Source organism: Petromyzon marinus, chromosome 64 (genome assembly GCF_048934315.1).
Source record: "Petromyzon marinus isolate PM22_M1 ecotype Great Lakes invasive population chromosome 64, UKy_Petmar_22M1.pri1.0, whole genome shotgun sequence".
Lineage (NCBI taxonomy): Eukaryota > Metazoa > Chordata > Hyperoartia > Petromyzontiformes > Petromyzontidae > Petromyzon > Petromyzon marinus.
The window spans coordinates 14,675,507-14,691,899 of record NC_133730.1 but is presented as its reverse complement, the minus strand read 5'-3'; the positions used below and the strand labels follow the sequence as shown (position 1 = coordinate 14,691,899).

Genomic DNA, 16,393 nt, shown 5'->3' with positions numbered 1-16,393 from the left:
CTTTGCACTAACAAGAGGTGCAAAAATGGGGAGAGGACACTCCTCGGCCACCTAATCGTGGCCAAGAAACACGGATGGCAGCAGTCACGGGTTATAAGCTCATTTTATATTGGCGTAAAAAATGGGCGCCACGGGTTTCCATCGTCGGTGGGAGGGGTCATTGCACCCCAATGGATAGCTACCGCCACCCGCCTCAGGCTGGGCAGCCCCCGGCCAATAAGGTCCTTTCCCGCCACGGCTCACCTGCTCCAATGGGGCTTGGACCTTACGGTTCATCACCAGACAAGTGGGCTGCAAAACTTGCACCAGACAAAAGCAAAACAAAACGAAAGAAGGTTCCAGCCCTTCATTTTGCAAGCTGGAATGTACGCACAATGTGTTCTGGACTCTCCGAAGATCTATTGCAGATTGAGGACATCCGCAAGACTGGAGTTATCGACAGGGAGTTGGCGAGACTCCATGTCGATATTGCAGCACTGCAGGAGACCCGGCTTGCTGGCAGTGGCTCACTACGAGAGAGTGACTACACTTTCTACTGGCAAGGAAAACAGCAGAACGAACCAAGGCAACATGGTGTTGGGTTCGCTGTCAAAAACACACTCCTTGGCATGATAGAACCACCGACTGCAGGCTCCGAGCGGATTCTACTCATGAGATTGCTCACTGCTTCTGGCCATGTAAACATCCTGAGTGTCAACGCCCCAACACTCTACTCACCTCCGGAGATTCATGACCAATTCTATGAAGAGCTTCACAATATTATTCGCAAAATCCCCAGCTCTGAGCACATGTTTCTGTTGGGAGACTTCAATGCAAGGGTTGGGGCTGACCATGACGCGTGGCCCGCATGCCTTGGCTATCATGGCATTGGAAAGATAAATTCCAGTGGCCAAAGACTACTGGAGCTTTGTTCATACCACAATCTCTGTATCACAAACTCAATCTTTCTCACAAAACCATGCCATAAAGTATCATGGAGACATCCAAGGTCTCTTAATTGGCACCAACTGGACCTCGTCATCACCCGACGAGCCCTCCTCAACTCGGTACTCATCACACGCAGCTACCACAGTGCAGTCTGTGACACCGACCACTCGCTGGTATCCAGCAAGGTCAGACTACGCCCCAAAAAGATACACAGACTCAAACAAAAGCGCTACCTACGCATCAACTCTGCCAAGACATCCCTCCCAGAGCTCCCTCGATTTTCCAACACAGCCTTGAGCAGTCCCTACACGACACACCAGATGGAAGCGTGGAGACAAAGTGGGCATACATCAGAGACGCCATCTTTAATGCAGCCATCAATAGCTTCGGCAAGCAGACAAGGCAGAACACAGACTGGTTTGAGGAACACCTGGCTATATTGGAACCCATCCTCCAAGCCAAACGCATGGCGCTCTTGAAGTACAAGCAAGTCCCAAGTACAGGATCGTTAAGGGCACTGAAAGCTGCTCGCAGTGCAGCTCAAACGACCGCCAGACGCTGTGCCAACGACTACTGGGTGAATCTGAGTAGTAGGATCCAACTCGCCTCTGACACTGGCAATATCCGTGCCATGTATGAAGGCATCAAGACAGCCTTTGGTCCAAACATCAGGAGGACTGCCCCCCTTAAATCCAGCACAGGGGCCATCATCACTAATAAACAAGAGCAAATGGCCAGGTGGGTAGAACACTACTCAGAGCTCTACTCACGAGACAACGGTGTAGTAGCTTTAGAACACTTGAGTCTTAAACTGAGGAATAGGGAAGGGGAGTTGTCCCATATCTGGGGCCCCCTCATGAATGCCACTCCAGAGACCCTGAGTTTACTTGACTAAACTGGAAATTAGACTGACTCCCCTCCCTCCCACACACGATAATTCACACCCGCTTAACCAGCCCCATGCATAACCAGCCCCATGCATAACCAGCCCCATGCATAACCAGCCCCATGCATAAGCAGCCCCATGCATAACCAGCCCCATGCATAACCAGCCCCATGCATAACCAGCCCCATGCATAAGCAGCCCCATGCATAAGCAGCCCCATGCATAACCAGCCCCATGCATAACCAGCCCCATGCTTAACCAGCTCCATACACAACCAGCTGCTTCCTGACGTATGTACGAAAAAAACTCACTAACTTGTAAGATTCTTTCATGATTGAAATTATAATTTTGGATGGTCGGTGACATTGTATGCTTGTGCGAGGCAGGACACTAAGTGCATGGCTATGAATAACAGACGTGTCATAACATTCCGCCACCGCAAAGATTGTTCCATTGCAGCAGTTACAGCAAATGATCAGATTCCACTTCAAGAAATCTAATCAGGCACCAATGCTGCTGCGTACCCTGTTTGCAGTAGGTACAACGGAGAAGTGTCATCTCCATGGGTCTCATCACACTGGTTTGGCCTCAAACAGTTACCATTTAAAGATATTGGTCCAAGATTATCAGTAACATTGGGTAAGCATTATTTTTGTCCGTAGATATTTTTTCTAGATGTTTACTTTGAGAGCAGCTGTAAGCAGTGGAGAAGTTCCATAGCCGACTCAGCCAAGCGGATTAAAGAAAAACGTGAGAGAACCCATCGGCATCAACACCAGTAACGGCACAACACAAGTCCCATTCAGCAGACGAGCAACTCTTGCCGACAGTGCGATCGATGCTTCCGCTCAAGTTGCTGGGCTCTTCCCACCAGCGTGCAGGAAAATGCTACGAGCAGCTCTTCTCGGCAGTCATCATCGTTTGCGATGGCCAATCCGAAGATTTTTTTTTCAGCAATCAAATCCCGCTTGTCTAACTTTTCACCCTTAACTGCTGAAACATATCTATCAAACAGAGCATTGCACGCTAGTTGCCACTCGGTCGTGGTGATATCGCAACGGCACTTATGTCAGTCTGAGTGCACTCTGCAAACCGTGCATATAGACAACACAACAAAGATATTTATGGAGCGGAGGGAGCTCACTGGACAGGAACATGGGATGGATTGCCTCCATACCAGATGTTGTGGTTAATGGGAGGATGAATGGCAATTATGACTTCACACAATTACAATGCACCCATCAACTATTTACAATGTTCAGATTTTATTTCACAATAAATATAAAAGTGGCGTATCCAAAACATTTACATGTGCATTTCAATAATATTTCAGATGCACGTGGAAATCCAAAGGAAACAGGGACATAGTTCACCTTTACAAAGCAGCCTCCACTGTCACATCATGAGCTGCCTTAAATTATTTGAGGAAAATCGCATGTGAAGAGGAAATATTTCTGTATGTCTTCCATGGCCTGGGTTTGATATAATTTTCAAAATGCCTCCTCCAAACAATGATTTGAAGTTGGTGATATTCATTTTCCATTTTATGAGATGCTGTTGTCCCATTTATTAAAAAAAAAACATTCATTCACTTTATCATAAATGATTCTGGTTGGGTCCTTCAAAACTGACAACTCTTTTTGCATACAATTTTATTTTCAAAGGTACAAAAAAGGTACGTTTTGCATTGTTGTCACTTTATATATATAATATTCTGATAAATTATAACACGTTTTCAACAACATGCTGCATTTACACGCACGACGAGAAAACAATGTACCATCAACAAATAAAGGTGTTAAAAACTGACAAACACTTAACATTTCCGACCACGAATTCTCTCCAAATAGGCAACAGATCCTCGAAGGCCACAGCAGCAACGCAGTTTCAATCGGTACTTTTGTCAATGCATCCCAAGGCCACTCCCGTTCGTCCAAACAGCAGCAGGGACCGCCCCCACTCGGTGCTGCCCAGGCTGGACAGCAAGCGCATGTCTCCCTCCTCTCCCAGCAAGGCGGCCAGCTCATCGGCCTCCGCGCGGCCGCCACCGCCGCCAGCCCCACGCAGGAGCCGCAGATCCGGCAGGAGGGGGAACTCGGCCAGCCCCAGACGGCGCAGGCGGCGCGCGGCCGCTCGGTAGCACCTCCACGGCTGTGGCTCGACCAACAGGAAGGTGGCGGTGCGCGCGGCGGCCGCGAGGAAACGCCGCAGGCCGGCATCGCCGTGGTGCAGGTGAATCCACATCGTCACCGACATGCACAGGCACAGGTCAAAGCGCGCCCGGCCGTGGCGTCGCAGGAAGGCGTCCAGCGCGGCGTCTCGTGCTGCGGTGTCCATGAAGTCAAACGTCTCGTAGGCGATGACCTCCGGGTGAGGATTGTCGCCCCGTGCACGCTCCACCAGATCGGCGTCCAGGTCGCACGCCAGCACAGACAGCGGCAGCACGCGGGCAACCTGCCCAGAGCGTCCACCCTCGGGCTGGTCCAGCCCCGTCAGGTGCCGATACACAGCCACCGTCAGCTCCTGCGAGAAAACACGAGGACACCGGTGGCGGGTTTGTTTCTTTGCTGGAGAATGTCGTAAAAAAACAGACGTGATGCGAGGATGGAGTACTTCATTATTCATAATGAAAATAAGTTAATACCTCAGTGGGCTTTGCCCGGTAGGATGGGGATGGTTTAGTTTTATTTGTATGTGTTTGGGTGATGTGTTTACCTCTCTTGCACTTTGCACTACTATCATGTTTTGTATTTTTTGTTGTTGTAACGTTCTTACCCTCCTTCTACTGGACGTCTGCGAAAAAGAGCTTTATCGCTCATCGCATTCCTCCAGTATGAATATTTTGATTCTGGCCACAGTATTAGATGCAACTTTATTCAATACAAACCTATGACGCAGTGATTCTAGGTCAAAAAATCCAACGAGACCAAGTTCGATGTTCAGCTACTGACATGAATGCAACTTTAAATATCTAATAAACGCCTCAAACCGGTGATATGTCTGAACCAGTCCTTGACACGCACCTTCAGCAACCTTGATTGCCAAAACCACCCGTGACCAACATGGCATGGCATAGGCCTTCATCCAGCAGTTAATTGACAAAAAGTCTGGAGCTAATGATGAATTTCCATGACTCACGTGTTTGATGAACAACGCGCATATGGGGTAGTGTATTCCATCTGTGGGAGAAAGGTGAAAATGCATTTTTGTAAACATGTCTCAGGCCCATGGCCACCCGCACTACCCCACTGTGACTAGTACACCCCTACACTACCACACAGTGACTAGTACACTACCACACTACCACACAGTGACTAGTACACTACCACACAGTGACTAGTACACTACCACACAGTGACTAGTACACTACCACACTACCACACAATGACTAGTACACCCCCACACTACCACACAGTGACTAGTACACTACCACACTACCACACAGTGACTAGTACACCTTAACACTACCACACAGTGACTAGTACACCTCAACACTACCACACAGTGACTAGTACACTACCACACTACCACACAGTGACTAGTACACCCCCACACTACCACACAGTGACTAGTACACCTCAACACTACCACACAGTGACTAGTACACTACCACACTACCACAGTGACTAGTACACTACCACACAGTGACTAGTACACTACCACACTACCACACAGTGACTAGTACACTACCACACTACCCTACAGTGAATAGTACACTACCACACTACCACACAGTGACTAGTACACCCCCACACAACCACACAGTGACTAGTATACTACCACACTACCCTACAGTGAATAGTACACTACCACACTACCACACAGTGACTAGTACACCCCCACACTACCACACAGTGACTAGTATACTACCACACTACCCTACAGTGACTTGTACACCCCCACACTACCACACAGTGACTAGTACACCCCCACACTACCACACAGTGACTAGTACACCCCCACACTACCACACAGTGACTAGTACACCCCCACACTACCACACAGTGACTAGTACACTACCACACAGTGACTAGTACACCCCCACACTACCACACAGTGACTAGTACACCACCACACAGTGACTAGTACACCAACACACTACCACACAGTGACTAGTACACCCCCACACTACCACACAGTGACTAGTACACCCCCACACTACCACAGTGACTAGTACACTACCACACAGTGACTAGTACACTACCACACTACCACACAGTGACTAGTACACCAACACACTACCACACAGTGACTAGTACACTACCACGCTACCACAGGGACTAGTACACTACCACACTACCACAGTGACTATTACACTACCACACTACCACAGTGACTAGTACACTACCACACAGTGACTAGTACACCCCCACACTACCACACAGTGACTAGTACACCCCCACACTACCTCACAGTGAATAGTACACCCCCACACTACCACACAGTGACTAGTACACTACCACACTACCACAAAGTGACTAGTACACCCCCACACAGTGACTAGTACACTACCACACTACCACACAGTGACTAGTACACTACCACACTACCACACAGTGACTAGTACACTACCACACTACCACACAGTGACTAGTACACTACCACACAGTGACTAGTACACCCCCACACTACCACACAGTGACTAGTACACTACTACACTACCACACAGTGACTAGTACACCCCGACACTACCACACAGTGACTAGTACACGCACACACTACCACACAGTGACTAGTACACCCCCACACTACCGCACAGTGACTAGTACACCCCCACACTACCACACAGTGACTAGTACACAACCACACTACTACACAGTGACTAGTACACTACCACACTACCACACAGTGACTAGTACACCCCCATACTACTACACAGTGACTAGTACACTACCACACTATCACACAGTGACTAGTACACTAACACACTACACAGTGACTAGTACACTACCACACTACCTCACAGTGACTAGTACACTAACACACTACCATAGTGACTAGTACACCCCCACACAGTGACTAGTACACTACCACACAGTGACTAGTACACTACCACACTACCACAGTGACTAGTAAACTACCACACAGTGACTAGTACACTACCACACTACCACACAGTGACTAGTACACTACCACACTACCACAGTGACTAGTACACTACCATAGTGACTAGTACACCCCCACACAGTGACTAGTACACTACCACACAGTGACTAGTACACTACCGCAGTGACTAGTACACTACCACACAGTGACTAGTACACTACCACACAGTGACTAGTACACTACCACACTACCACAGTGACTAGTACACTACCACACTACCATAGTGACTAGTACACCCCCACACAGTGACTAGTACTATACCACACTACTACACAGTGACTAGTACACTACCACACAGTGACTAGTACACTACCACACTACTACACAGTGACTAGTACACTACCACACTACTACACAGTGACTAGTACACTACCACACTACCACACAGTGACTAGTACACCCCCACACTACTACACAATGACTAGTACACTACCACACTATCACACAGTGACTAGTACACTAACACACTACTACACAGTGACTAGTACACTACCACACTACCTCACAGTGACTAGTACACTAACACACTACCATAGTGACTAGTACACCCCCACACAGTGACTAGTACACTACCACACAGTGACTAGTACACTACCACACTACCACAGTGACTAGTACACTACCACACAGTGACTAGTACACTACCACACTACCACACAGTGACTAGTACACTACCACACTACCACACAGTGACTAGTACACTACCACACAGTGACTAGTACACTACCACACAGTGACTAGTACACTACCACACTACCACAGTGAGTAGTACACTACCATAGTGACTAGTACACCCCCACACAGTGACTATTACACTACCACACAGTGACTAGTACACTACCACACAGTGACTAGTACACTACCACACTACCACACAGTGACTAGTACACTACCACACAGTGACTAGTACACTACCACACTACCACAGTGACTAGTACACTACCACACTACCATAGTGACTAGTACACCCCCACAGAGTGACTAGTACACTACCACACAGTGACTAGTACACTACCACACTACTACACAGTGACTAGTACACTACCACACAGTGACTAGTACACTACCACACTACTACACAGTGACTAGTACACTACCACACAGTGACTAGTACACTACCACACTACCACACAGTGACTAGTACACCCCCACACTACCACACAGTGACTAGTACACTACCACACAGTGACTAGTACACTACCACACTACCACACAGTGACTAGTACACTACCACACTACTACACAGTGACTAGTACACTACCACACTACCACACAGTGACTAGTACACTACCACACCGTGACTAGTACACTACCAGACAGTGACTAGTACACTACCACACAGTGACTAGTACACTACCACACTACCACAGTGACTAGTACACTACCACACTACTACACAGTGACTAGTACACTACCACACAGTGACTAGTACACTACCACACAGTGACTAGTACACTACCACACTACCACACAATGACTAGTACACCCCCACACTACCACACAGTGACTAGTACACTACCACACTACCACACAGTGACTAGTACACCTCAACACTACCACACAGTGACTAGTACACCTCAACACTACCACACAGTGACTAGTACACTACCACACTACCAAACAGTGACTAGTACACCCCCACACTACCACACAGTGACTAGTACACCTCAACACTACCACACAGTGATTAGTACACTACCACACTACCACAGTGACTAGTACACTACCACACAGTGACTAGTACACCCCCACACTACCACACAGTGACTAGTACACTACCACACTACCCTACAGTGACTAGTACACTACCACACTACCACACAGTGACTAGTACACCCCCACACTACCACACAGTGACTAGTACACTACCACACTACCCTACAATGACTAGTACACCCCCACACTACCACACTGTGACTAGTACACCCCCACACTACCACACAGTGACTAGTACACCCCCACACTACCACACAGTGACTAGTACACCCCCACACTACCACACAGTGACTAGTACACCCCCACACTACCACACAGTGACTAGTACACTACCACACAGTGACTAGTACACCCCCACACTACCACACAGTGACTAGTGCACCACCACACAGTGACTAGTACACCAACACACTACCACACAGTGACTAGTACACCCCCACACTACCACACAGCGACTAGTACACCCCCACACTACCACAGTGACTAGTACACTACCACACAGTGACTAGTACACTACCACACAGTGACTAGTACACCAACACACTACCACACAGTGACTAGTACACTACCACACTACCACAGTGACTAGTACACTACCACACAGTGACTAGTACACCCCCACACTACCACACAGTGACTAGTACACCCCCACACTACCACACAGTGACTAGTACACCCCCACACTACCTCACAGTGACTAGTACACCCCCACACTACCACACAGTGACTAGTACACCCCCACACTACCACACAGTGACTAGTACACTACCACACCACCACACAGTGACTAGTAAACCCCCACACAGTGACTAGTACACTACCACACCACCACACAGTGACTAGTACACTACCACACAGTGACTAGTACACTACCACACAGTGACTAGTACACTACCACACAGTGACTAGTACACTACCACACAGTGACTAGTACACTACCACACTACCATAGTGACTAGTACACCCCCACACAGTGACTAGTACACTACCACACAGTGACTAGTACACTACCACACAGTGACTAGTACACTACCACACTACCACACAGTGACTAGTACACTACCACACAGTGACTAGTACACTACCACACTACCACAGCGACTAGTACACTACCACACTACCATAGTGACTAGTACACCCCCACACAGTGACTAGTACACTACCACACAGTGACTAGTACACTACCACACTACTACACAGTGACTAGTACACTACCACACAGTGACTAGTACACTACCACACTACTACACAGTGACTAGTACACTACCACACAGTGACTAGTACACTACCACACTACCACAGTGACTAGTACACCCCCACACTACCACACAGTGACTAGTACACCCCCACACTACCACACAGTGACTAGTACACTACCACACTACCACACAGTGACTAGTACACTACCACACTACTACACAGTGACTAGTACAATACCACACTACCACACAGTGACTAGTACACTACCACACCGTGACTAGTACACTACCAGACAGTGACTAGTACACTACCACACAGTGACTAGTACACTACCACACTAGCACACAGTGACTAGTACACTACCACACTACTACACAGTGACTAGTACACTACCACACAGTGACTAGTACACCACCACACAGTGACTAGTACACTACCACACTACCACACAGTGACTAGTACACTACCACACTACTACACAGTGACTAGTACACTACCACACCGTGACTAGTACACTACCACACAGTGACTAGTACACTACCACACTACCACACAGTGACTAGTACACTACCACACAGTGACTAGTACACCCCCACACTACCACACAGTGACTAGTACACTACCACACAGTGACTAGTACACTACCACACTACCACAGTGACTAGTACACTACCACACTACCACAGTGACTAGTACACTACCACAGTGACTAGTACACTACCACACTACCACAGTGACTAGTACACTACCACACTACCACAGTGACTAGTACACTACCATAGTGACTAGTACACTACCACACTACCACACAGTGACTAGTACACTACCACACTACTACACAGTGACTAGTACACTACCACACTACCACAGTGACTAGTACACTACCATAGTGACTAGTACACTATACCACACTGGGACTGGACGAGTCTCACAGCCACGGCTTTGTTCGAGTGAACGTCCCGAGAGTTTCAGAACCTTCCCCAGCGGTCGACGTCCTCAGCCCCGTCCGTGGTAACGTGGAGTTGCGCTCACCCCGCTGTTGCAGCCCATGTCCAGGGCGAGGAACGGCGGCGCGGACTCCGGCAGGAGCCGCCTCAGAAGCTCGCGGGGCAGCAGCGCGACGCGTCGAGCCGGGGGGTTGAAGGCCGCCTAGTTGATGAAGTTCCCGTGGGGAGCCGCGCCTGGCTCCCTCTTCCTCGGGGCCCCGGGCGCTGCCATCTCCTCCCCGCCGTCCTCCTTCTTAATCTCCTCCTCGTCCTCCTCTTTCCTCGCCTCCATCCCTGTGGAGGCCGTAAGCGAGGAGGCTGTCAGGCGGGATCGGCACAAGCAAAAGGAGGGGAGCGGGACGCGCGAGTGTGTGGAGGCACAGTCAGCCATGTTACGTGGGGAATTGAACACCGTAGAGGCACAGTCAGCCATGTTACGTGGGGAAGTAAACACTGTGGAGACAGAGTCAGCCATGTTACGTGGGGAAGTGAACACCGTAGAGGCACAGTCAGCCATGTTACGTGGGGAAGTAAACACTGTGGAGACAGAGTCAGCCATGTTACGTGGGGAAGTGAACACCGTAGAGGCACAGTCAGCCATGTCACGTGGGGAAGTGAACATTGTGGAGGCATTTCGATTTAAAGCTTTCGTGACTGCAATGATCCATCTTCTTTGGTTCTTTCGGTAAAGTCACGTAGAATGAGAATAAAATAATAATATTCTCACGACGTTTCGGCCACAACACAAGCGGCCTTCATCAGGTGAAGGGAGCGAGACTGTCTGGTAGGACAGCGCTGGAGTGAGAGAGCCACGTTCAGATCACGGCTTTTAAGCTGTGTGAGAGGAACAAAGAGCCTTGACGAAGGAATTAGCATAAAATTTAGCATTGAAAAGGCTGAATGATTAGCTTGTGACTGGTCACAGAAATAGCTATGTTAAAAGTTAAAGCATACACATCCGCAGAGGCACCCATTGTTAAAAGGAATTAGCATAGAATTTAGCATTGAAATAGCTAAATTAAGGCATTCGCTTGTAACTGCTACAGAAATAGTTACGTTGAAGTCAGAGCATACACATTCACCGAGGCACTTAGTACAAATCAAAACAGGAGAATTTAGCATTGAAATAACTAGGCGAATTTAGCATTGAAATAACTGGGTGATTTGCTAGTGACTGGTCACAGAAATGACTACAAATCTGAGCTATTCACAGTACTATATAGTGAACCAATAAAAACTAAAATATAAATTACCTTCATGTTATCAATATGGGTAGCTTTCCTGTAGACAGAGTGGCTCATTGAACCATCATGTCTCCTTTTAATTAAGACATCCAGAAAGGGTAGTTTGCCATCTTTTTCGACCTCCATGGTAAATCTGATGGCTGGGTGTATGGAATTGATGTGGTCGCGGAATTGGTCTAGAGCAGGCTGGCCATGTGGCCAGATGACAAAGGTGTCATCAACGTACCTCTTCCATAAGGTCGGGCGTAGAGTGGCAGTCTGGATGGCGTCAGTTTCAAATTTTTCCATGAATACGTTGGCTACAACCGGAGATAGGGGGGAGCCCATTGGGGTGCCCTCAGTTTGTTTGTAGAAAGTTCCATTCCAGGTGAAGTATGTGTTGGTTAAGCAATGTCTCACCAGGGGGGGTACATCAGTATGCAGTCCTTGATGCTTCAATGATAGCGATGGTGTCAGGTACCGGGACTTTGGTGAACAAGGACACCACATCAAAACTGACAAGCAGGTCGTTTGGGGACAGGGAAATGTCTTTGATTGTCGATACCAGGTGAGTCGAATTTAGTACCGCAGAGGTGGTTTTTCCAGTGAAAGGTCGCAGTATATCAGCCAGAAAACGTGCCAGTTTGTAGGTGGGGGAGCTGATAGTAGAGACGATGGGACGAAGGGGTGTATCTTCTTTGTGTATCTTTGGAAGGCCATATAATCTTGGTGGTCTGGCAGCAGAGGGTTTCAACAAGAACTGTTTGTTCTCATCAATTAATGCTGTTGAATCAGAGATAATTTTGTTCGTTTTGGTGACCAGGCTGTTGGTGGGATCTCTTTTTATTTTTGTATAGCTGCCATCGTTGAGTAGTTCTTGAATTTTGTTGTTATATTCTGTTTTGTCCATGATGACAGTGGCATTGCCTTTGTCGGCTGAGAGAACGACAATATCATCCCTCTTTTTTAATTGAGATAATTCAAAACGTTCGTCTTTGCTGATGTTGCTAGGTGGCAACTTAGCGTTTTTGAGGGTTGCAGCGATTTCAGATCTTGCTACGTCTGCAGAGATGTGACTCAAGCCCTTGAGTGCAACGTCGACATGGGCAATGATATCATTAACCGGTAAGTGTCTCGGTGTGACAGCAAAGTTTAGACCTTTAGCTAAAACGGATTTCAGACCATCAGAAATGGAACTGTTACTGCGATTAATTACGACTTTGTTGACGTCTATCTTTTCGGTGTGTGGATCCGATTTTTTGCTGGAGAGGTGATTGAATTTGGAAATCAAATTGTCCCTACATTTGTTCGACATAGTGGCAGCCGAAGAGGTAGTCATATTGTCTACATGTTCCCAATCCGATGTAGACATTGTTGCTGTCAATTTTAAGTGTGATTTGTAGAGTGTCTTGTCTAACTGATCGAGTTCGGTGCGTGTAAGTCTGATTTTTTCCGAGATAAGAGCGAAGCTAGTTCTAGCTAGAATTCGTTTTGCATTGAGAGAAGTTGCAACAGCAGAGGTTAGTGTAAATGCGGTTGGTATTACCTTAGAGTCGCGGCATCTCTTCAGAAAGGTGAGAGACTCGATTAGTTGAGCCTTCTTATCCCGAAGTCTGTTGAATGATCTTAAGGATGTGTGGAATCCCTCCCCGTAGAGGCGGTTAAATTTCGATTTAAAGCTTTCGTGACTGCAATGATCCATCTTCTTTGGTTCTTTCGGTAAAGTCGCTCCCTTCACCTGATGAAGGCCGCTTGTGTTGTGGCCGAAACGTCGTGAGAATATTATTATTTTATTCTCATTCTACGTGACTTTACCGAAAGAACCAAAGAAGATGGATCATTGCAGTCACGAAAGCTTTAAATCGAAATTTAACCGCCTCTACGGGGAGGGATTCCACACATCCTTAGGATCATTCAACAGACTTCGGGATAAGAAGGCTCAACTAATCGAGTCTCTCACCTTTCTGAAGAGATGCCGCGACTCTAAGGTAATACCAACCGCATTTACACTAACCTCTGCTGTTGCAACTTCTCTCAATGCAAAACGAATTCTAGCTAGAACTAGCTTCGCTCTTATCTCGGAAAAAATCAGACTTACACGCACCGAACTCGATCAGTTAGACAAGACACTCTACAAATCACACTTAAAATTGACAGCAACAATGTCTACATCGGATTGGGAACATGTAGACAATATGACTACCTCTTCGGCTGCCACTATGTCGAACAAATGTAGGGACAATTTGATTTCCAAATTCAATCACCTCTCCAGCAAAAAATCGGATCCACACACCGAAAAGATAGACGTCAACAATGTCGTAATTAATCGCAGTAACAGTTCCATTTCTGATGGTCTGAAATCCGTTTTAGCTAAAGGTCTAAACTTTGCTGTCACACCGAGACACTTACCGGTTAATGATATCATTGCCCATGTCGACGTTGCACTCAAGGGCTTGAGTCACATCTCTGCAGACGTAGCAAGATCTGAAATCGCTGCAACCCTCAAAAACGCTAAGTTGCCACCTAGCAACATCAGCAAAGACGAACGTTTTGAATTATCTCAATTAAAAAAGAGGGATGATATTGTCGTTCTCTCAGCCGACAAAGGCAATGCCACTGTCATCATGGACAAAACAGAATATAACAACAAAATTCAAGAACTACTCAACGATGGCAGCTATACAAAAATAAAAAGAGATCCCACCAACAGCCTGGTCACCAAAACGAACAAAATTATCTCTGATTCAACAGCATTAATTGATGAGAACAAACAGTTCTTGTTGAAACCCTCTGCTGCCAGACCACCAAGATTATATGGCCTTCCAAAGATACACAAAGAAGATACACCCCTTCGTCCCATCGTCTCTACTATCAGCTCCCCCACCTACAAACTGGCACGTTTTCTGGCTGATATACTGCGACCTTTCACTGGAAAAACCACCTCTGCGGTACTAAATTCGACTCACCTGGTATCGACAATCAAAGACATTTCCCTGTCCCCAAACGACCTGCTTGTCAGTTTTGATGTGGTGTCCTTGTTCACCAAAGTCCCGTACCTGACACCATCGCTATCATTGAAGCATCAAGGACTGCATACTGATGTACCCCCCCTGGTGAGACATTGCTTAACCAACACATACTTCACCTGGAATGGAACTTTCTACAAACAAACTGAGGGCACCCCAATGGGCTCCCCCCTATCTCCGGTTGTAGCCAACGTATTCATGGAAAAATTTGAAACTGACGCCATCCAGACTGCCACTCTACGCCCGACCTTATGGAAGAGGTACGTTGATGACACCTTTGTCATCTGGCCACATGGCCAGCCTGCTCTAGACCAATTCCGCGACCACATCAATTCCATACACCCAGCCATCAGATTTACCATGGAGGTCGAAAAAGATGGCAAACTACCCTTTCTGGATGTCTTAATTAAAAGGAGACATGATGGTTCAATGAGCCACTCTGTCTACAGGAAAGCTACCCATATTGATAACATGAAGGTAATTTATATTTTAGTTTTTATTGGTTCACTATATAGTACTGTGAATAGCTCAGATTTGTAGTCATTTCTGTGACCAGTCACTAGCAAATCACCCAGTTATTTCAATGCTAAATTCGCCTAGTTATTTCAATGCTAAATTCTCCTGTTTTGATTTGTACTAAGTGCCTCGGTGAATGTGTATGCTCTGACTTCAACGTAACTATTTCTGTAGCAGTTACAAGCGAATGCCTTAATTTAGCTATTTCAATGCTAAATTCTATGCTAATTCCTTTTAACAATGGGTGCCTCTGCGGATGTGTATGCTTTAACTTTTAACATAGCTATTTCTGTGACCAGTCACAAGCTAATCATTCAGCCTTTTCAATGCTAAATTTTATGCTAGTTCCTTCGTCAAGGCTCTTTGTTCCTCTCACACAGCTTAAAAGCCGTGATCTGAACGTGGCTCTCTCACTCCAGCGCTGTCCTACCAGACAGTCTCGCTCCCTTCACCTGATGAAGGCCGCTTGTGTTGTGGCCGAAACGTCGTGAGAATATTATTATTTTATTCTCATTCTACGTGACTTTACCGAAAGAACCAAAGAAGATTGTGGAGGCAGTCAGCCATGTTACGTGGGGAAGTGAACATTGTGGAGGCAGTCAGCCATGTTACGTGGGGAAGTGAACACTGTGGAGGTAGTCAGCCATGTTACGTGGGGAAGTGAACACTGGAGGCAGTCAGCCATGTTACGTGGGGAAGTCAACACTGTGGAGGCACAGTCAGCCATGTTACGTGGGGAAGCGAACACCGCGGAGACAGTCAGCCATGTTACGTGGGGAAGTAAACACCGTGGAGACAGAGTCAGCC

General features: G+C 47.2%; 1 protein-coding gene across 1 annotated transcript; it reads right to left on the bottom strand.

Moving 5' to 3' along the window:
• Positions 1-3,059: 3,059 nt before the first annotated feature.
• LOC142906388 (pre-miRNA 5'-monophosphate methyltransferase-like) lies at positions 3,060-11,075 on the bottom strand (the record flags this gene model as incomplete). The annotated part of the gene is made up of 3 exons (XM_076054045.1): positions 3,060-4,336; positions 4,952-4,992; positions 10,811-11,075. Coding segments are annotated over 3 exons (942 nt in total), but the record flags the coding sequence as incomplete, so codon positions are not given.
• Between the last annotated feature and the right edge of the window lie 5,318 nt (positions 11,076-16,393).